The sequence below is a fragment of the Bufo gargarizans genome, chromosome 4 (genome assembly GCF_014858855.1).
Source record: "Bufo gargarizans isolate SCDJY-AF-19 chromosome 4, ASM1485885v1, whole genome shotgun sequence".
Taxonomy (NCBI): Eukaryota; Metazoa; Chordata; class Amphibia; order Anura; family Bufonidae; genus Bufo; species Bufo gargarizans.
This window is the reverse complement of record NC_058083.1, coordinates 437,298,999-437,322,826: the sequence shown is the minus strand read 5'-3', so window position 1 is coordinate 437,322,826 and position 23,828 is coordinate 437,298,999. Positions and strand designations below refer to the sequence as shown.

Genomic DNA, 23,828 nt, shown 5'->3' with positions numbered 1-23,828 from the left:
AGCTTTTAATATCTGCTTGTATGACCAGCTAGTATAGTCAGTGATATATCCGTTTGGTGCAACTTTTTTCAGTGATTTATATAATTGTATTTTCATCCGCACAATGCTCCAGTCTGTGTAGGATGCTTCTGTGGTGCATGTGGACCGCGCTGGCGTCCTTTGTACGCATTATTTGCTCGGGATGGTCGTTTGCTGCGGTCCACATGCAGTGGGACTGCTCCCCCAATGAGAAACACGCTACAGTGTTTGGGGTTTGAGCAGCTCCCCCATACCTGCCACTGTATTTCTGTGGTTCACATGTGGTGGGACTGCTCGCCCAATGAGAAACACGCTACAGTGTTTGGGGCTTGGGCAGTTCCCCCATATTGGCCACTATAGTTCTGTGATTTTGTTTTAAATTCATTAATTTCAATGGAAATGCCAGAGAGAGCCGAGCACTGTACTTGGCTATCTTTGGCGCTTCCATAAAAATGAATGGAACGGTGGAGCGCTTTTCTGACCAGCTGCTATGTCCCTTTCAGGGGGGCTCCACAGGATAGGGGCCCCCATTCTCATGACATTATTATGTTTAATGATGAGAATTCTCATGGTATACTACTGTTTTTACCTCAGTTCCACTTTATGGTCTATACCTACATATTAAAGAAAAAGTAAGGGTATGGCCACACAGTGCGGCCGGGTACTGTGCAGCTGTGCCAGATGCAAGGGGATTATATTAACGGATTGGAACAAAATTATATATTCTGTGTTCATTGTTAATGGCCAGACAGAAACCTTGCAAAACTGCCTCACCATTACCAATAAACACAGAATAAACTAATCAGTTAATATGATCCCTTTGTGACTGTGCGGTAGTTCTAGTCCTATCAGTTCTCCTTTATTTTATGTACTGATTTGTGTCATTTCCTCCTATGGGATTCAGTTCCACTTGTAATTGGTCTCAGCCCTTGATATCTCTGTTAAAGATGTTGCTTTGAGCTTTTCTGATGTCTCATTTCACATCTCACTAATTGCCGCAGGCACATTTAGTCACAGGTTTCTACTTTTCTTTTGGGCTTTTCCTATTATAGCAATTCTTCTTAAGTCATACAGTATACATAATGTAGATAAATATGTACACATTACACCTACAGGAGCTTTTATGTCACTCCATTCTAAATCCACAGGCATTAATAAGGAGTAGCTTAAAGGCTTTCTGCCACCAAACTTTTCACTATTAAACAGGCTGACATTATACATGTGCAAATGTCACCTGAATTTAACTCTGCTATTTTTTATTTTTTCAGTGTGCCCCCGTTTTTGTGCAATTATAACTTTTATTATATGCTTATTAGCCTCTAGGAGCAGGGGGGGGGGGGGATGGGGGTGTTCGCGTTCACCTGCTCCTAGAGGCTCAGTTTGCCCACCTCTTTACACTCCCTTCTACTCTTGATTGATAGGGCCAGACCAGCGTTGGTCTCATCCTGCCGCGGAAATCTCGCGCCAACCCATTTAGTATTCGGCGCAGTGATGGAAGGACGCTGGCTGGCTGCCTCACTGCGTCTGCGCCGAGTAGGTCGCATTGAGGAAGTCGGCGAGTGTCATTCCCTCATTGTGCCTGCACTGAATGCTGAGCGGGACGGCGCAAGTGCGAGATTTCCCTGGCAGACAGGGCCGACAGGAGGAGACCAATGCTGGCCTGGCCCTGTCAATCAAGAGTAGAAGGGAGTGGAAAGATCTGGGCGAACTGAGCCTCTAGGAGCAGGTGCAATGCCCCCCCCAGAGGCTAATTAGCAGATCATAAAAGTTATAATTGCGCAAAAACAGGGCACACTGACAAAAAATAACCCTTTAAACAGCTTTCAACTCTACTGGAAAGAGGCTTCGTACAAGATTTTGGAGTTTGTCTGTAGGAATTTTTGCCCATTCATCCATAAGAGCATTTGTGAGGTCAGACACAGATTTTGGACAAGAGGACCTGTCTCACAATCTCCATTCTAGATCAACCAAAAGATATTTGATAGGGTTGAGGTCAGGGCTCTGTGTGGGCCAGTCAAGTTCTCACACCAAATTTACCCAACCATGCCTTCATGGACCTTGCCTTATGCACCGGGGCACAGTCATGCTGGAACAAAAAAGGGCCTTTCCTAGATTGTTCCCACAAAGTTGGAAGCAGACAATTGTCCATAGCATGACCCTTCCTCCACCAAACTTTACAGTTGGCACAATGCAGTAAGGCAGGTCAAATTCTCCTGGCAATCGCCAAATAAAGATATAATTCAGTGACCTTGGATTACAACATCCCTAATCCCTTCTCTGCATCGACATGTGCCATTAAGGGAGAGTTGGGAGTACCCCCATACACATAAGATAGTTGGACAGTCAATGAAACTTATACACAGCTATGTGTGTTGCAGGGGTCAAGTCCTGGGAAAAAAAGTGTGGGAACTCACCCAAGATCCACTGCAACCCCCCCCCCCCTCCAAAAAAAAAAAAAAAAAGCACAGAAAATCTAGCACGCTGTAATTTGTGTAGCTGCGGACTGAGCCAAATGTACACATTGTGATCAAAACACAATATCACAGTGCCATCCTCTCCCCCTGTCCCCTAATGTGCCAGTATCAAGTTCCTCTCTCCTACCCCCTTCATGTGCCAGTATCATGGCGCCAATAGCCCGCCTCCCCCGTGGCAGTAAAGTAACAGTCCGGTATTAAAAAAAAAAAAAAAAAACACTTTTAGAAAAGTTTGTCATGGGATTCGAACTCATGACCCCTAAACATCAGAGGCAAGGCATTTACCCTCACAGCCATGAATGCTGTCTAGGTAGTTGCTTAAAAAAAAATATATAAGACTTCTACTGTAGGTAACTTTGCCCACTGTGTGTGGATGTAGCAGAGCTGGGTGTGTTGGGGCAGCTGTCATGTGTATGGTTGTACACTAGGTATCAGTACACTAGGTATCAGTAGGAGTCTTAAAAAAAAAAAACACTTTTAGAAAAGTTTATCCTGGGATTCGAACTCATGACCTCTACACATCAGAGGCAAGGCATTTACCCCCACAGCCATGAAAGCTGTCTAGGTAGTTACTTAAAAAAAAAAAAATAAGACTTCTACTTATACCTAGTGTACTGATACCTAGTGTACAACCATACACATGACAGCTGCCCCAACACACCCAGCTCTGCTACATCCATACACAGTGGGCAGCTGTCATGTGTATGGTTGTACACTAGGTATCAGTACACTAGATATAAGTAGAAGTCTTATATTTTTTTTTTTTAACCAACTACCTAGACAGCATTCATGGCTGTGAGGGTAAATGCCTTGCCTCTGATGTGTAGAGGTCGTGAGTTCGAATCCCAGGGACAAACTTTTCTTAATGATGAACTTCTAAATGATCTCCTATGTGTCAGCTGCGAAGTGACTGAACATACTCGCAGCGTATTAGGCCGACAGAAGAAGTGAAGGAGATGAGGTCAGTAGGGGGCGGGGCGCCATGAGAGGAGTCACAGACAGCAGCAGCACCGCACAGACAGCTGTGAAGCCGCTTAGCCTGCCCTGCACAGTGCGCTTCACCCCCTGATTTCTCCTGGCTTGAGGCTTGAAAGGGAACGGCGTTCCTGCCATGAAAAAAGTGCAGGAACGCCGTTCCCACGCGTTCCCCCTCCACTCGACCCCTGGTGTGTTGTCCAAGTTAGGCTACATTCTAATGGCCATGTTCATTTTGCAGTACACAAAACGAGGATTCAGAAATGGGTTGCATCATGTAGTTTTCACTGGCTTCTTGTCGGCAAGATTGACAAGAATAGGACAAGATTTGCGGCACTGCCACACAGCTGCGGACAGCACATGGATGACATCTGTTGTTAAGTGTATGTGTGTTGTCAGTCTATATAATTAATTGTTATTCTATGTATTTTCTAGGCCTGTTTCATGTATTATGCTGTAATTTCCATGTACACCAGCAGGTGGCAGCGATATGTAGCAGAACCTTAGACAGTTTAGTATTGCTAGACTGGAATAGTTCATTCCAGTTTAGTCCCCCCCCTCTGTGAGCAGAAGTGGGCTGGTCCCATGTCCTGTCTCATGGGGAGGAGAAGGAAGTTCTAGTTAGAGTGTACCAGCCACCCCAGCTAGGGGAAGGTTGTGCAAGTTGGAGCTCCCAGTTTTAGGGATTCCAAACCAGGACCCTGTCTCGGTTGAGACCAGAGAACCTTCCCAGCCTGAGCCATCAGCCTCAGCTGGTTGACAAAGCAAGCAGCCACCTTCAGCCTCCAGGAAGAAGCATTCCCTGTGAGCAACACTGTGAGTACAGATTCAGAGACCAGGAGAAGCCAAATTCCTCCTCAGCTAGTCAGGCCCACACCAAGCAGAAGATAGATACCTGCCATATTCTCCAGGCATATGATAAGAAGCAGAAGAGCTAGTAATCCCTGCCACATATTGCCAATACCTGCTGGGACCCAAGACTAAAGCTGTATCTCATGTGGATTTATGCTGCATCCAGTAAAGACAAGTTGGATTATATTACAAGTCTGGATTTCATTTATTCCTCAATTACTCCTACTAGCAAAGCACTTAATTTATTGCAAGTGAGCCATGATCCAGGAGTCCAGCCGTACCCAGGAAGGAGACACCGTTGACACTATACCTACTACTACACAGAGACACTCTCCCCACTCTGGCATTCCTCACCTGGTACGCGAGTTATTACATCTTAAAGGGCCCTGCAACAGTACCCTGCGCACATTGCAATTGGCGTCACAAACAAACCATAGACTTATATACATCTATCCTGACCCACTGCATAGTTGGCCACTGTACCACGGTCCTGCTCAATGCATGTGCAGTCCACATTTTTTTCTGCCCCATTGAAATGAATGGGTCCATGTCCAATCTGAAAACATGGTCATATGAATGAGGCTTTATTCTGATCTGTCTGAAGATCTGCTAAGGATTAAACATGTTGTCCAAACTGCACGTAACATTATAGAACAGGAGGCATTGAGAAGACAAATTTTTTTTTTTTTCAAATTCTTTTTATTTGGACATTACAATTTTAGACGGCGACATAAATATTACTTCAGTATAAAGGACACGTCAAAGATAATGATTATTACGTCATGACATCCTTACAAGTATCTCTTCCATTAATCCATATGGCAAATAAACAAAATATTGTAATTAACAATATACTTTAACAAAAAAAAAAGGGAAAAGAGAGGGGATGCAGGGGAAGGTAGGGAAGGATGTTACACTTGAAGGGCCCCTAAAGTACCTTTCAGAGAGGAAACAAGGTACCAGGAAGTATATTGGAAAGGCTTGACTATTTCCGATATTTTGGAGGGGCTGAAGTGTGCCATAAGAAAGACTTTGCATTTTCGGAAGAATTTCTTAGCTGAACTTTCTTTATGCCTTTCTGCCTCAATTCGATCATACCTCAGCAATATTCGCAATTGCGAGACCACCACTGAGATATCCGGCATGCAATCAGAGAGCCAGTGATGTAATAAGACTCTCTTAGCCACCAACAAAATCGAGTGAAGAAAGATAGGAATGTTTTGTAAGCAGGTGGGTGGTTGTGTAAGTAAACTGATGTAGTGAAACAAATGTGTTTGTGGTTAGATGGGGAGGGAGATCGACCGGAGCTTTTTGATATAGACCATCAGGTCTTCCCAAAATTTCGAGACCTGGGGACAGGACCATATTCCACAGCTGCCGTTTTGCATTTAGGACAATGGGCAATGCGGTCCGGGAAGTTAGGAGATGCAGGGAAATTAAATCCATAAATGGCGTTACGCATCATTCTAAAATATATTTTATTCATTTTAATAACTGTTCATTCTAAGCTTAGGAGTCCAGTAGGTGGTCTCAATGATTTACAGCCTTCCCTGAATGACTAGGGATACAGAGAAAGCTGCAAACTGGATTCCTAAGCTCAGCATAGGCAGGAATTAAAATGAAAAAAATAAAATAAATACAAGTTAGGGCTTATTCACACGACCGTATCAGTTTTTGCAGACCGCAAATTGCGGATCCGCAAAACACGGATACAGGCTGCGTGCCTTCAGCATTTTGCGGAACAGAACATCCTCCTTCATGATAGAAATGCCTATTCTTGTCCGCAAATACGGGCAAGAATAGGACATTTGCTATTTTTTTTGTGGGGCCACGGAACAGACATACGGATGCGGACAGCACATGGTGGCATCTTTTGCAGCCCCATTGAAATGGTGGAACGGATGTGGAAAGAAATATACAGTCATGTGAATGGGCACTTAGAGTGAATTTCCCACAAAACTGCATCAGGCTGCTAAGCTCCTCCGATTCTAAAACATGCTGCCTCCAAAATGACATGTTGCCTTTTAGGTCTCTTTACAGTACAAAAAAAAAAAAAAAAAGGGTCCTGAACAAATACTGAACGGACCCCACTGTGGTAAATGGAGTCTGTTCAGCTAAGTTTGTCTCAGTCATGTGCCAAATCCATCACTTCTATTATTTCCCTTGTTCAGCTCCTATAACAGAGCAACGGAAACATATAGCGGTGATGTGAACTTACTCATAGCTGCATCATTTTATACACAATATTGATCAGAGAACACTGACAAAATAAACAATATAGTGAAAGTAAAAAAGCAAAAACATTTATAATCAAAAAATGCATATACATAGAATTAGATACTGTAAACATTTCATATAAGTTTTAAGGGGTTATGCCACAAAGCAAATTCTAAATTTTTCAAACCAGCACCTGTATCTGAATTCTTTTGTAATTTCATGTAATTTGAAATTTAGCATAGCCTCCGAGTTATTCAATAAAAAGAATCTGTACAGCGCCACCTGCTGTTAGTTCTTTTCCTTATTTTTTTGTCCGTTTCACTGAGCTGGTCGAGCGTGCTCAGTTTAAATCTTTAACTGCCACCAGCCATATGTTCTGTTAGAAGCTGTGACTGTTACAGGGAGAGAGCTGCAGCAGAAAGGACACACCCCTGAGCTGTCAGACTGAAGAGAATCTAGCAGAACAATAGGAGCAATTAACGTGGAGATCTCTGGATCCATGTGAGGTACGGGGCTGGTTCTAGTTTTGTTACAAAGGTATGCTCATGTGCTATATAATCTCGGATTTTCATTTTTTACATCAATCATGGCATAACCCCTTTAACTCAGGGGCCTTTATTTCTTTCTGTGTTCTAATCGAAGAAGTCATCAAAGTCATCGGCCTCAGTGTGATTTGTTTGTGGTCTGAGAATGGCTTCAATATCTGAGCTGCTGTCGTCTGACTCTCCCCAAAAAGCTGCAAAAAAGACATAAAGCAGAGTAACAATCAAATTATATATATATATAGATATGAATAAAAGCATAAACATATAGAAAAATGTAATGTTCTCTGACAGTCGTGTATAATAGTGCACCAAAAAACTAAGAAACACGCATCTTATCACCTAGACAGGCTATGAATTACCTTGCTTCCCAAAAGCAAAATGATAGCGTTGTTGTAAGGTCACACTTGTAAGAATTGGAAAACAACCAGGAAACTGCTGAACACAATACGAGGGAGCGTGTCACTCAAATAGCTGTACTATTATCCCACTGAGATTACTCAGAATACGACTGAGTCAGTAACAAAGGGAACGTGTCCCTTACAATTAGGGCAGGATAACATGAAACATTACTACCCTTGGAGACTGATGACAGGCATTTGATATTTATTGTGTTGGAGGAACTATTTGAAATCCTTAGAAAGTAAAGGTATGCGCAGAAATGCGAGGATCGCATGCAGAACGGAATTCAGGGACAGATAGTATTCATGGCTAATAAAATAGAACATTATATAAGCGAGGCTCTCAGACAGACACAAAGCGCAGTCGTAGGTTAGACATTCTTGCTATTACATGACTACATTTTATAAGTATTTTTTATTGTTGCAGGAGAAAGAGCCAGATAACAAAGAGCCAGTGTCACATTACAACCTATAAAAAGATTAATTAGAAACCGACTGTGCTCAAACAATGTCTTCTCATGATGATAGTACAGCAGCAGAAATGCTTAGTGTGGCATACACCTTAGGGGGAACGGCCGACCATCTAATGTGTATGACCAGGGTCGGCCTGGCCTGCTCAATAGGACAATGTCTTTGCATGGTGATAGTACAGCAGAAATGCTTAGTGTGGCATACACCTTAGGGGGAACGGCCGACCATCTAATGTGTATGACCAGGGTCGGCCTGGCCTGCTCAATAGGACAATGTCTTCGCATGGTGATAGTACAGCAGCAGAAATGCTTAGTGTGGCATACACCTTAGGGGGAACGGCCGACCATCTAATGTGTATGACCAGGGTCGGCCTGGCCTGCTCAATAGGACAATGTCTTCGCATGGTGATAGTACAGCAGAAATGCTTAGTGTGGCATACACCTTAGGGGGAACGGCCGACCATCTAATGTGTATGACCAGGGTCGGCCTGGCCTGCTCAATAGGACAATGTCTTCTCATGGTGATAGTACAGCAGCAGAAATGCTTAGTGTGGCATACACCTTAGGGGGAACGGCCGACCATCTAATGTGTATGACCAGGGTCGGCCTGGCCTGCTCAATAGGACAATGCCTTCGCATGGTGATAGTACAGCAGAAATGCTTAGTGTGGCATACACCTTAGGGGGAACGGCCGACCATCTAATGTGTATGACCAGGGTCAGCCTGGCTGCTCAATAGGACAATGTCTTCTCATGGTGATAGTACAGCAGCAGAAATGTTTAGTGTGGCATACACCTTAGGGGGAACGGCCGACCATCTATTGTGTATGACCAGGGTCGGCCTGGCCTGCTCAATAGGACAATGTCTTCTCATGGTGATAGTACAGCAGCAGAAATGCTTAGTGTGGCATACACCTTAGGGGGAACGGCCGACCATCTAATGTGTATGACCAGGGTCGGCCTGGCCTGCTCAATAGGATAATGTCTTCTCATGATGATAGTACAGCAGCAGAAATGCTTAGTGTGGCATACACCTTAGGGGGAACGGCCGACCATCTAATGTGTATGACCAGGGTCGGCCTGGCCTGCTCAATAGGACAATGTCTTCTCATGGTGATAGTACAGCAGCAGAAATGCTTAGTGTGGCATACACCTTAGGGGGAACGGCCGACCATCTATTGTGTATGACCAGGGTCGGCCTGGCCTGCTCAATAGGACAATGTCTTCTCATGGTGATAGTACAGCAGCAGAAATGCTTAGTGTGGCATACACCTTAGGGGGAACGGCCGACCATCTAATGTGTATGACCAGGGTCGGCCTGGCCTGCTCAATAGGACAATGTCTTCTCATGGTGATAGTACAGCAGCAGAAATGCTTAGTGTGGCATACACCTTAGCGGAACGCTGGGGGAACGGCCGACCATCTAATGTGTACGAGCAGGGTCAGCCTGGCCTGCTGAATGGGATAATGTCTTCTCATGGTAATAGTACAGCAGCGGAAATGCTTAACATGGCATACACCTTAGCAGAACGCTGGAAGAATCTGCCAATTCAGGAGGGAACGGCCGACCATCTAATGTGTATGACCAGGGTTGCCTGGCCCACCAGAAGATCCCCCGGTGGGCCCAAGTTCGTACACAGTAATGGATTCCTAAGGGTGGATTCAAATATAGGTTTTTGTGGAAGTTTTTTTTACTCCAAAGCAAGAAATGTGTTGGAAGGAAATGGAAAAATATAAAGGAAAGACTACTTCCTGCTAGATCCACTTCAATAAAGGGGCGTTAATCATACTGGGGGCCACTAATTGGGGCATTAATAATACCAGGGGCCTCTAAGGGGGTATTAATCTTACTGGGGGTGCTATGATGGGGCACTTGATGTACAGAGATCACTATGGGGGCTTTATGTACTCTGAGGGCTCTGCAGAGGTAAAAAAAAAAAAGAAAAGCCAATTGAATTCTTCCATTTTTTTAAAGGACGTTTTTAATGGCCGTAAAGCACAGATAAAGAAAACTGTCATTAAAAATGGACAGACGGACATAAAATGGATGCAAAAGTGGTTGAAAAATGGCCATAAAAAGCTGACACTGTGTCTGTTCTTCATGGCCATTTTTTTTCACTGTTCACTGTGTGAATGTATAGTAATGCTGTGGATGTATAAAGGAATTTGACTGAGTACTAAATAAAAGGCTGAGGCATAAAATGAGAATGCCTGGGCTAGGGGACAATACGTGCACATGGGTTAACAACTGGCTGAGTGATAAGAAACAGGCACCCGTGAGTACCACAGGGGTCAGTACTGAGCCCTCTTCTTTTTATTATGTTAAGGCTACATGCACACGACCGTATGTGTTTTGCGGATCCGCAAAAAAAAAACTGATGCAGTTCCGTATGGCATCCGCTTTTTTTGCGGACCCATTGTAATAATGCCTATCCTTGTCCGCAAACTAGAAAAAAATAGGACATGCACAATTTTTTGGGCGGAGCAACGGAACGGACATACTGATGCAGAGAGCACACGGTGTGCTGTCCGCGTTTTTTGCGGACCCATTGAATGGGTCCGCATCCTATCCGCAGAAAAAACGGAACGGACACTGAAAAAAAATACGGTCATGTGCATGAGGCCTTAGGCCTCACGCACACGACCAATGTTTCATTCCGTGTCCGTTGTTCCGTTTTTCCTGATTTTCTCCGGACCCATTGACTTTCAATGGGTCCGTTGAAAACTCGGCTAAACCACCGTTTGTCATCCGCGTCCGTGATCCGTGGTTCCAGTCCGTCAAAAAAATATAACCTGTCCTATTTTTTTCACGGAAAACGGTTCAAGTCAATGGGACTGTGAAAAAATGCGGAGGCACACAAGATTGTCATCCACGTCCGCGTCCGTTTTTTTCCTATCATTTGCATGGCAAACTTGACTTAGACTTTTTTTTACTTTCCTTCATGTCTGGCGATCCTCCAAAAATAAAGGAAGACACACGGAAACAAAAACGGAAATGGATCACGGAACAACAGAACCCCATTTTGCGGAACGGAACACAACAACGGTTGTGTGCCTGAGGCCTTAATGAAAGCCTTTATAGAGGTTAGTATGTAGTAGAATTTCAATCTCTGCAGATGATACTGAGCTCTGCTAAGTAATACACCTAGAAGAGGACATCAGAGAGATTTGGGGACGCTGATGAAATGAGGTTCAATGTGGATAAATGTAAGGTCATGCACGTGGGCTGAAAAAGCAATTATACATTAAATGGTAAAACACTGTTTAAAACCGCCATGGAAGAAATTTAGGGATATTGGACAATGACCTTGACTTTAGTGACCAATGCACTAAATGCACTAAAAGAGGCATAAATTCTCATGACAACATTTAAACATGATAACAACGGAGCAGTGCAGTGCGAGCGCCCCATCAGTCGTACCACCAACAATCAGACAATCCTTTGGATAGGAGATAAGTGGTCTTAATGGGAAAACCCCTTTAACAGAATTTCATGACATAGAATTTGAAATAAGGTTGGATTATGGATCCAGTCCATCTTTTTTTAATTTTTTTTACAATTACAGTCAGTGTGCAGGCATGTACGACTTTAGACGCCAGTCTTAATAAAGTCCTGCACTGGCGGTGGCTCTGCCGAAGTTATGTAGAGGCTTCAGTGGATCCACCTCTGCTTCTAAATGTAAGACCGCTTCCTTGCTGTCTTACATTTAGACCATTTTCTACACCTAAAACAGGAATAGAAAATGGTAAATGAGACGGGCCTGCTGGCCAGTCCCCATCTCTGCCCAATCAGGACCCACTTTTTTTTTGACTTGGCATGAGTGGGGAAAAGTTGCAGATTTCGGCGCACAGGACCTTTGTGCCGCAATCAGCTCCAGAAATATGCCTAATATAGGCGTATTTCTGTTTAAAAAAATGACCCCCTATATGTCTAGTGAGAGGACATATTACGACATGCACTGTATTAGGTAGGCAGGTATATTGTGCTATTACGGTAATTGAGCTCTATAATGAAGGACTATGTAGCCACTTTATAGCAAGACTATTTAGTCATTGTATAGCGGCATCATTTGAGCACTGTATGGCAGTACTAATTGAGCAATGGCTATTATGCTAGCGTAGGAATGGTGCAGTCATAAGTTGGAAATGTTTGGTATCATGTGGTTATTGGTTAGATTTTTTCAAAATAATTTATTTTTGATTTTCTTTTCTTTACATCATTATGCAGGTAGCATCTTGCCTGAACAGTCACTCTCCTCTGTGGACAGCAGTTCAGAGATTTATTTTAGGTGGTAATGATCTTCAGGGGCTTTAATGTAATACCAGACACAGTACATGAATCTAAGAGTGGCTCTCCTTCTGGAAAGAAACAACCCCTTTAACTAATATTACTGATATAACCCTACTAATAAAACATATTCCGATTGTCTAGCGATCACTAATAGGGTTCCACAGGGATAAGTAATAAATCCTGTTCTTTTAAATACCGTATATGTTGTAGAGGGCTTACAAAGTACAACATCTGCAGTATATACTGAGCTCTATAGGATAATTCAATATTATAATGGGAATAGGAGAAGTTAAAGGGGCATTCCCATTTTATGGCATATTGATAAGAGCGTGCAGCACGGTGGGTCAGTGGTTAGCACTGGTGCCTTGCAGCACTGGGGTCCTAGGTTCGAATCCGACCAAGAACAACATCTGCATGGAGTTTGTATGTTCTCCCCGTGTTTGCGTAGGTTTCCTCCGGGTTCTCCCGTTTCCTCCGACACTCCAAAGACATACTGATTGGGACCTTAGATTGTGAGCCCCATTGGGGACAGTTGGATGCTAATGTCTGTAAAGTGCTGCGGAATATAGTAGCGCTATATAAGTGCATAAAATAAATAAATAAAATAAGTGTCCAATAGGTGCAGGTCCCACCTCAGGGACCAGCTACTATCTCAAGAATGAATTCCCACAATGAATAAAGAGTTATTGAATGGGATTCACTGCCATGGGATTACCAAAAGTAGCTTGCCCAGCTATTTTCTAAAGCCCCAGGGCAATGAATGGAGAGGATGTGACACATGCATGGCGGAGTCGGTATCAGATATTTATGGCGTTTCCTAATAATAAGCTATAAAAGGCCAGATGGGACTCAATCCCTTCCCCCCCCCCCCGAACATATACCTTAGATATCTGTCAGGAAAACAGTAGGGTTTAGGGTACCCACTGACAGATTCAGATTTACATGTCGTTCTGCACCAATAATTGCATATGTTACTTATATTTTGTTGCGGCTAATATCGTACAAACAATTGACATGCTGCAGATTTCAAAATCTGCACAGCAGGACAATTTGTGGACGGAAGAAAAAATAAAGCAAAGTTTACATGAAATCTGTGTTCTCATACACTGCTGGTACTGTATTACGATGCGTTTTTTTCTGCACAAGAATCTACATGGAAAAATCATGTACAGGTGTACAGGTAGCCTTAGAGGTCTTGATGGAGAGGTGGCAAATCAGAAACATAGAAACATAGAATGTGTCGGCAGATAAGAACCATTTGGCCCATCTAGTCTGCCCAATATACTGAATACTATGGATAGCCCCTGGCCCTATCTTATATGAAGGATGGCCTTATGCCTATCCCATGCATGCCTAAACTCCTTCACTGTATTTGCAGCTGCCACTTTTGCAGGAAGGCTATTCCATGCATCCACTACTCTCTCAGTAAAGTAATACTTCCTGATATTACTTTTAAACCTTTGCCCCTTTAATTTAAAACTATGTCCTCTTGTAGCAGTTTTTCTTCTTTTAAATATTATTTCCTCTTTTACCTTGTTGATTCCCTTTATGTATTTAAAAGTTTCTATCATATCCCCTCTGTCTCGTCTTTCTTCCAAGCTATACATGTTAAGGTCCTTTAATCTTTCCTGGTAAGTTTTATCCTGCAATCCATGTACCAGTTTAGTAGCTCTTCTCTGAACTCTCTCCAAAGTATCAATATCCTTCTGGAGATATGGTCTCCAGTACTGAGCACAATACTCCAAATGAGGTCTCACTAGTGCTCTGTAGAGCGGCATGCGCGCCTCCCTCTTTCTATTGGTAATGCCTCTCCCTATACACCCAAGCATTCTGCTAGCATTTCCTGCTGCTCTGTGACATGGTCTGCCTACCTTTAAGTCTTCTGAAATAATGACCCCCAAATCCCTTTCCTCAGATACTGAGGTTAGGACTGTATCACTGATTTTATATTCTGCTCTTGGGTTTTTACGTCCCAGGTGCATTATCTTGCACTTATCAACATTACATTTTAGTTGCCAGATTTTTGACCATTCCTCTAGTTTTCCTAAGTCCTTTTCCATTTGGTGTATCCCTCCAGGAACATCAACCCTGTTACAAATCTTTGTATCATCAGCAAAAAGACACACCTTACCATTGAGGCCTTCTGCAATTTCGCTGATAAAGATATTAAACAATATGGGTCCCAGAACAGATCCCTGAGGTACCCCACTGGTAACAAGACCTTGGTCTGAATATACTCCATTGACTACAACCCTCTGTTGTCTGTCCCTCAGCCACTGCCTAATCCATTCAACAATATGGGAGTCCAAGCCCTATGACTGCACTTTATTGATAAGCCTTCTATGTGGGACAGTATCAAAAGCCTTACTAAAGTCTAGATAAGCGATGTCTACTGCACCTCCTCCATCTATTATTTTAGTCACCCAATCAAAAAAATCAATAAGATTAGTTTGACATGATCTCCCTGAAGTAAACCCATGCTGTTTTTCATCTTTCAATCCATGGGATTTTAGATGGTCCACAATCCTCTCCTTAAGTATGGTTTCCATTAATTTCCCCACTATTGATGTCAGGCTTACTGGCCTATAGTTGCCCGATTCCTCCCTACTACCTTTCTTGTGAATGGGCACAACATTTGCTAATTTCCAATCTTCTGGGACGACTCCTGTTACCAGTGATTGGTTAAATAAATCTGTTAATGGTTTTGCTAGTTCACCGCTGAGCTCTTTTAATAGCTTTGGGTGTATCCCATCAGGCCCCTGTGACTTATTTGTATTAATTTTAGACAGTTGACTTAGAACCTCTTCCTCTGTAAAGACACATGCGTCAAAAGATTCATTAGGTCCTTCTCCTTCATTTTCCTTTGTAAACACTGAACAGAAGTATTCATTGAGGCAGTCAGCTAGTTCTTTATCTTCTTCCATATACCTTACTTTAGTTTTTAATTTGGTAATTCCTTGTTTTAGTTTCCTTTTTTCATTTATGTATCTGAAGAATGCCTTATCGCCTTTTTTCCCTGACTGAGCTAATTTCTCTTCTGCCTGTGCTTTAGAAGCTCTTATAACTTGTTTGGCCTCTCTCTGCCTAATCTTATAAATTTGTCTGTCATCCTCATTTAGTTTTTTTTTATAATTCCTAAATGCTATCTTTTTGTTTTTAATAATTTTGGCCACTTCTGCTGAGTACCACAGTGGTCTCTTCTTTTTTTTGCTTTTACTGACAAGCCTAATGCAATTTTCTGTTGCCTTCAATAGTGCCACTTTTAAGTAGTCCCATTTCTCCTGGACTCCAATGAAACTGTTCCAGTCTGATAGGGACTCGTGTACCACTAATCTAATTTTAGAAAAGTCAGTTTTTCTAAAATCTAAAACTTTTGTTTTTGTGTGGTGTGACTCAGTCACTGTACTTATAGGTTGCTTATTCATTAGTCCGCAATAATGGGGTATGAGGCGCACTAGTCTACATTTAGAAAAGAAGGAAAATAACTTCAGGAAAATATAGCAATTTGAAACAGAACTGGATCCAGAAATCAGATTTTGTCGATTCACTGTAATATGTACAACCTCTTTTAAAGGGAATGTGTCATCAGAAGATGACCTGGAGTTGAAATCACTTTTTTATGTTTAGCATATTTTGTAATAATTTTTGCTGAAAAAAAATGTATTTTTAATTTTCCATGTCACTTTTTATATTTAAACTAAAACCAAAAATCCTGCACACTGGCCGCCCTTCTTGGTTTGTACAGATTACTTTACTGCAGTTAACTCATTCTAAACCTGCCTGTAGTGATATCTCCTCTGTGAATAGATAAGACAGGATCCACCATTCACAATAGGTGATTGTCAGAGCTTATCTGTTCTTTCCTTGTACAATGACCTCTGCACAGGGCACAGAATCCATTGTGTCTATGGCCCATGGGGCTGCAGTAAAGCTATTTTTAATGCTTTCTAAATGCTGTTAAGAACAGATCAAGCAAGATGGCCGCCCCCATAATCATCTTCAGAGAATAAAATAAAAAAATCTACAGATTACAAAAAGGGTGAAGTGTTACTATTTGGTTTTAAACGGCAGATCACATTTTTGATGACACATTTCCCTTTAAGGGGTTATCCAATTTCACAAATAGGCCCCCTATGTGCCAGCCCCTTACAGTTAATATACTTACCCCTCTCCCTGTGCCGCTCCTTGTCTCCACACCACCGCTGCTGCTTCTCCCTGTACACGGATGAAAACATCCGGTGTCGGGGGGGAGCAGCCAATGGCAGGCGAGGACAGGGACCAGCCTCCCTATGTAATTCAAGAGAAAAAAAGAATACCGAGATAATAGCCGTACATCTATAAAAGTATCAAATTTATTTAGGACAACAGACACGACAAAAATTGAGTTAAAAACATTGTATACAATGAATCTGGGCCATGTGAACAAATCATGTAACATGCCCTGCCTGACTCACCACAACACCATAAGCAAACCCCCACACATACAAATGAGCAGAAAAGTTAAATGCATGTAATCCATCAACAATGAAATTAGTGGAAAGCTAAATACTTATCATTAAAGATGACATGGTGGAGGTATGCGTGGTGGTCAGAAAACAAGCCCAGCGCGTATCGCCAGGCTCTGCTGGCTTCCTCAGGGGTGCCAGGGACCAGCCTCCCTAGCGTCACCTGCGATGCTAGGGAGGCTCGTCCCCGCTTGCCATTGGCTGCCCCCCCCCCCCGGATGTTCTTATCCGTGTACAGGGAGAAGCATCAGCGGTGGTGTGGAGACAAGGAGCGGCACAGGGAGAGGGGAGCAGGGTAAGTATATTACCTGTGAGGGGCCCGGTACATGGGGGGCTGTTTGAGACATTGGATAACCCCTTTAATCAGGGCCGTCTTTAACAAGGGGCAAAAGGGGCAACTGCCCCGGGCCCAGTTGCTCCTGGGGGGCCCAAGGCAGCTCCCTCTTGAGCCCTGCTGGTCACTGCCCCGGGTGTCAGGCTGTCAGCTACACAGGAGGGTGCTGCCATGCCTGCCTGCTGGCACTCCAGGCAGCGAACTGTGAGAGCTTTGATTCTCTTAGGAGAAAGGACCTTAGATGACATCATCACCATGGGACCAGTAACCTAGCAATATTATTGGTCACATGGCTATGAGGTAATCAAATGTCCTTTCTACCAGGAGTGTTGCTGCAGGAGAAGTTTGCCTTAACTGTGGAGCTTTTTTTTGTGAAGATTACATCAGGAAAAGGTCACAGGGGCTGTTATACTAATATACTGTAAGCTACTGTATACTGTGGGGTGCTGTATACTGTGGGGTGCTGTATATTGTGAGGTGCTGTGTACTGTGGGGGGCTGTATATTGTGGTGTGCTATACTGTTCTACTGTATACCATGGAGTGCTGTATACTGTGGGGTGCTATACTGCTCTACTGTATACTATGGGGTGCTGTATAATGTGGGTGGCTCTATACTGTGGGGGCTGTATACTGTGGGGTGCTATACTGCTCTACTGTATACTGTGGTGTGCTGTATACTGTGGTGTGCTATACTGCACTACTGTATAGTGTGGGGTGCTGTACACTATAGGGTGCTATACTGCATACTGTGGGTTGCTGTATACTATAGGGTGCTATACTGCATACTGTGGAGTGGTGTATACTATAGGGTGCTATACTGCATACTGTGGGCATGTATACTAAAGGGTGCTATACTGCATACTGTGGGGTGCTGGGGTGCACTGTAACGCTAGGGTGAGCCGAGCCCCGGTCTCCTTCCTGAACTGCAGAGCGGTGCCCACTTCCAGCCCTGAGCACTGATCCTGAGCCGCTGGAGTCTTCAGAACTGTAAGTATTTACAGTCATTCACTGTACTCTACCAGGTGTGTGGATTTTTTTTTGTGTGTGTTGTGGTGGAGGGCTTGATTGCATGCTAGGGTGTGGGAAGGCGGGATCCAGAGGGCCCAAGTAAATTCTTGCCTAGGGTCCAATCAATATTAAAGACGGCCCTGCCTTTAATGCAGCAAGGGCATGGCCTTTTATTTGTAGTTTGCACTCCTACTGCAAGTCAAAGACATAGATATTCAAACTGGCTGCCCATGACAAAATGTGTGCAGAAGGAAAACAGATGGGGAGTCGGAGTGGAATTAAGTGTGGATACATACAATCAGGTAAAATACTCACCTTTAGACTTGATATTATTTGGTTTTTTGCCAAGTGTCATATTTGCTGCTGCTGTAGGTGCATTTTCTTTTCTGTAAAGAGAGATTACAAAAAGAACAGGTGAGAATATTGTTAATTCACATTGAAATTCTGCTATTTCACTAGCTAAAGTGTATATTCTTTCAGTGTAAAATGATCCAAAATTTTGTGCTAAATTAATTTGTCAGAGCTCCTTCATTTCACTAAACACAGCAGCTTCGCGTCATCAAAATTAGGGTTACCAACAGTCACCACTAGAGGGTGCTCTGGAGGCAGATCTATGTAGCTCACAATGAACTTCAGTTCCATCATGGTGTTTGCCATTTTTCTGGAAATAATAAAATATATACGTTCTTTGACTCTTTGGAGATATACACCCCTTAACACTGAAATTGCAATACCATGTAGGAAATGTCTTGGAATTATAGAAGTCACAGCATTGATAGACATGTTAACGATATGCAAAGGATAAAAAAAAAATGGAAACAAATATTCTAAACATTTCGATTTCTACAGTATTGAGTATGAGCGCCGCACTCAAAAAGACACGGACTTACATGCCTTGGCATGGTATTAATGAGGTTAATAATGGTTGTGAGGAATGTCCTGCCACGCTGAATACATTTAGAAATGCAAGTTATCAAGATTCTCTGCCGACCACTCCATTTGCAATTCCCAAGCAATGACGTCCCAGATGTCCTCTATGGGAGACAGGTCCGGAGACGCTGCAGGACATGGTAGCGCGTTTAGGCCACAGGGGCTGCTCATAGTAGAAAGAGCAACAAGCAGCCTGCCTGGGACACTTTAGAGAAATGGCCGTACCACTGGTTCCATGACTAAATCAATGTAACGCTGAGCTATGAGTATACCTAAAATGAACACTAGAGGGATCCAGCTACTGTACATATGTCCCCCTACACCATAATCCTGGGATGTTCCCTTGTGAAGGCTTCTTCATGGCGTTGCCCATGTGGTCTCTAGATTATTCTCCAGCTATCATTGTGTCTGAAACAAATGCAGACTCCTCACTGAAGAGCATAGACCTCCATTCCAGCCTCTATCGTCACCTTGCTGTGCACCATGATAGCCTTTGGGAGCAGTGGCATCAGGTTTACGGAACACCTGTAGCTGGATGTCTTTCTCACAGCCCAATGTACTCAAAAGCCTTCTGATAGTTTGTGTAGACATTGTTTGCCGCCCTAGGCTCGGGGTGTAATATCCAATTTCACTTTAGTACTGAAAGAATCACTACGCGCCATTCTTATACTCAGGCAATCCATCTGTGCAGAGGTTCGCCTCTGTGCACCTCTTTCTGTCATTTCATTTCATTGCTGTTCTCCAAACCAGCGACACACGCAACACTGAGCATTGCTGAGATATTGTCCTACGCGCGTAGTGATCTGCCGGAGTGATAAACCAAGGTCTCTCAGTTCAAGGATTCTGTCCTTCTCAATTGCTGCTTGTAATCATGTTCCCAGTTTGAATCTCAGTTTTATTTGCATTATAGCATTCGGAATCCCAAAGCTCAGGCATACATGTATACGCTTCTATGGATATCATTACTCTGTAACGTTCCTGCGCATTGTAAGCTCAAGAAAAAGGGCCCAGGCCGTTTACAACCTTTGATCTCTTTTCATGCATATGGAGTGGGAAAAAAAAGATTGGCTGTAAATGTCTGCTTTTCTGTGTACTAAATGGCTTCTTTCAAGGTCACATTGGAATTATTTTGATCTTTTGTGACAAATATGTGTGCGGTATTGCTTTCCAAGAGCACCCTGTAACCTATTCACGAGGCATACAGGTCTAGCAATTCTAGAGGGGGCTGCATTTGCAGAATATAGTAGCAAGTGCTCTGGGTTAATAGCTGGAGCAGACGGAGTCTGGTCTTCTAATCACAATCAAACAGTGATCTGGAATATGAGGATCGGGTTATGTAGTTGCCAGTTTTTGTCCGAAATTTTTTCATTGTAAAATGGACTAAATCCCCTATTAGATTGAGTGATTTTCAGGCCCGTATAATCAGGCGGCACATCTCTCAGTCTAATATTCTGCTGATAACCAATAGAACTGAATAGGGGAGGAATGATTGCAGGCCAATGCAAACAAGCACAGATTGACGGTTTTATCATCGATCGGTGATCATCCTGCCGATCATTGGGCAGACAAATAGGGATGTAATAATTATGCAGATCAGTTATGCTAAATAAATATACATCAGGAAACCTCATTAGAAGCAGTGATTGCCAAGAAGGCTAATAAGCAGGAAACATATATAAACTACTTTGAAACTTCTCAATGGCACAACAGGGACCAGTAAATGGGTACAGTTGTGTCCTATAAATTTGTTTTCTGCCCTAAAAGAAGTGTTGACAGCCGTGAAAGTGTTTAAAGTACCGAAAAGTTTGCATTCCGACTTTCTCAGACTTTCCGAGAATTTTATACTGATGATCTATCCTCAGGATAGTCCATCAGTATCTGATTTGTGGGGGTCCAACACCTGGGACCCCCACTGATCAGCTGATTGAGAAGGTACTGGTGCTTACAGTAGCGCGGCAGCCTTCCCTCTACTTATACTAGGCCAGTGACAACACATTCATCGGTCACGTGGCCTAGGTGCAGCTGAGCCGCATTGAAGTGAATGGGGCTGCGCTGCGATACCAAGCAGAGCTACTGCGAGAGCCGATGCCTTCTCAAACAGCTGATCTGCAGGGGTCCCAGGTGTCCGACCCCCACCGATGAAATACTGATGACCTAGCCTGGGGATGGGTCATCAGTATAAAAGTCTTGGAAAACCCCTTTAATAATAAAAATCATCTTTATTCATAACGTGCCAGCACATTCCGCTGCTCTTTACAAATGAGGAAGTAACAAGAACAATGACGTTATCAACAATAACAATGAGAGAAAGGAGATAGATCGCTAACCATAAGAGCTTACAATCTAACTGCAACATCCATCAACATCTAACTAACAGCTACTACAGGCTATCCTTGCTATCATTGTATATGTGTATGCATGCAAATACTTTAATACAAACACAACTCAGTGTCTTGGTTCGGTTGGTCAGTATCCGTTATGTGCTCATGATATTTTGTTGCCCTTATGCGTTATGTATTCCATGTGGTGTGCGTTATGTGACATCACTGATATGGCAATGTGGTTTTGATGTATTGGGACATGAATTTTGATATTATTTATTATTGAGCTTAAATCGTTTGGTTACACCAATTTTTACTATCAGATGCTGACCATTAATATTGCACTTTATTATTCTACACTGACCACCCACCATCGGTCCTTTTGGTTTTTAATGTTTTTAAATGCCCTGTGGTTTGTGCTAATCATGTCTTTGTGAAATTTTCAATAAAAATTATGTAATTTTGTGATGACTTTGTATTCCTATGTGTTTTTGCTTATTGAGTGACCCATTCATCTTCCATTGGTTTTCTCTGATTTGTTCAGGTGTGGGTCCAGGATATTAGTTTTGGGCTTTATATAGGTTTCTTTTTTGCTATGTCTGCCCAAGAGCTATTTAAAAAGTGCAGCATTCCTCACAAAAAGGTGCACAAGGATGCGGCCTATTGCAAACCCTCTCCAAATGGAGAAGGGCCCTCCGCAAAGCTTCCAGAATAGTGTTGAGTGAAGCGAGCTTTGGATGCTACATCCGAAGTCGCTTTGTTCAAAACTTCGGATTAATACCGTATGGAGATCCGTCTCCGTACAGTATTAGAATGTATGGGCTCCGATGAGCTGAAGTTAGTTATTCGCGAAGTCGTGCGTTACTTTGTTAAATAACTTCGGTAGTTGATTTTTAAAGTGGAAAACCACTCTAAAACTTGGACATTGACTTTGGTTTCGACTGGTACTTCAGAACAGAATAACAAACTTCAGCTCATCGGAGCCCATACAGTTTAATACAGTACGGGGACGTATCTCCATACAGTATTAATCCGTAGTTTTGAACGAAGGGACTTCGTATGTAGCATCCAAAACTCGCTTCGCTCATCACTATTCCCAAACATTCAGATCCCTGCAAGGGTCAGGGATCAATGGCCTTCCTTTTACTGAAGGCTTAGAGAGTTTTTACAGACTATAAGCTAGATAAGGCTAAAAATAACAAAATATTGTATACTCACTATTTAGAAGGAACCTGTCATCAAGTCGGCCCTCACTATCATTTCCATATAACAATACTTACAGGTTTTCCTTTTTCGTACGTACATAACCGGAGACATGTCTGTTGGGACCAGCATATTCGTCAGCTTTTTATTCATTCATTGATATGAATTCATAGATTTCATCCAGGAGTTGGGAAGGAATTGGCTTATCAATCAACGTGCTGGCGGTGCCTCACAGAGACAGATATACTTCACTATTATATCAGAATGAAATACTATAGACTTCATTACCTTTCAGACTTTACGGGGGTAAGCAGGTCCCCCTGGTTAGCGGTCTGTAAAGAAAAGGGGATAAAGGGGAACCTGGCTATACCTATGTTTTCCATTGTAGCCTAAGGTACCCCTATCCCCATATTCTATGCATGGACATGCCATATGTGTCTCTTGTCAAAATATCCCATTAACTATGAAGATATTAATCACAGTGTTCCCTTCAAACTTTTCAATGCAATGCGGTGCCCCAGCTACCTGGCTACCTATGGCCAGGTGCACTTTGGGGCTGAGCTGTCGATCCATTAAAAGAGTATTCCGTGATTTTAATATTAATGACCTATCAGCCGTCGACATTGCAGCGGTGAGCACCTGTAATTACAAGACGTTCCATTCACTTCTGCGAGACGGCTCATTCCTATAGGAAAGTGTATAGGAATGGGCAGTCCCATAGAAGTGAATGAATGAATGAATAACTTATATAGCGCTACAATTGCGAACTAAATCGCCTCAAGGCGCGTTTGAAGCCCTTGACCGCCTGTGGTTTCAGAAGAGGTGGGTCTTGAGCTTCTTCCTGAAGGCTAGATGGTTTTCTTCTGAGCGGATCTCCGCAGGTAGAATGTTCCATAGCCGGGGTCCTTGGCCTTTTGATTTGTAGCGGGTCTTGGGGATATGGAGGAGGTTCTGGTTGTCTGACCGGAGGGGGTTGACCTGGGGTGTAGTGCTTTATTTTTTCGCAGTGAATGGGATGGCTTGTAATTACACGTGCTCACCGCTGTAATGTCAACGGCGAGCAGGTAAATAATTAAAGGAAGGCGGTGCTTGCATGAAGTGCGGTCTTCTCTTCAACCAGCTGATCGACACGTGTGCCGGGTGTCGTATCCCTGCCGATCTGATATTGATGGACCTATCCTGAGGACAGGTCATCAATATTAAAATCACGGAAAACCCTGTTAGGAACGGCTGGCAGAAACAGCTGAATGCTGTACTTGGCTATCTCTGTCAGTCTACTAAACTACA

At 43.1% G+C, this 23,828-nt stretch overlaps 1 protein-coding gene across 1 annotated transcript in view; it reads right to left on the bottom strand.

The window, feature by feature from the left end:
• Positions 1–6,950: 6,950 nt before the first annotated feature.
• The window catches only part of KIZ (kizuna centrosomal protein), a 156,612-nt gene continuing 139,734 nt past the window's right edge, over positions 6,951–23,828 (bottom strand). The window contains exons 12-13 of the mRNA XM_044291665.1: positions 18,403–18,473; positions 6,951–7,272 (exon numbers count right to left, since the gene is read on the bottom strand). Coding sequence (XP_044147600.1) covers positions 7,169–7,272; positions 18,403–18,473 — 175 coding nt within the window. The 3' untranslated portion in view covers positions 6,951–7,168. The remainder of the gene's footprint in view (positions 7,273–18,402; positions 18,474–23,828) is intronic.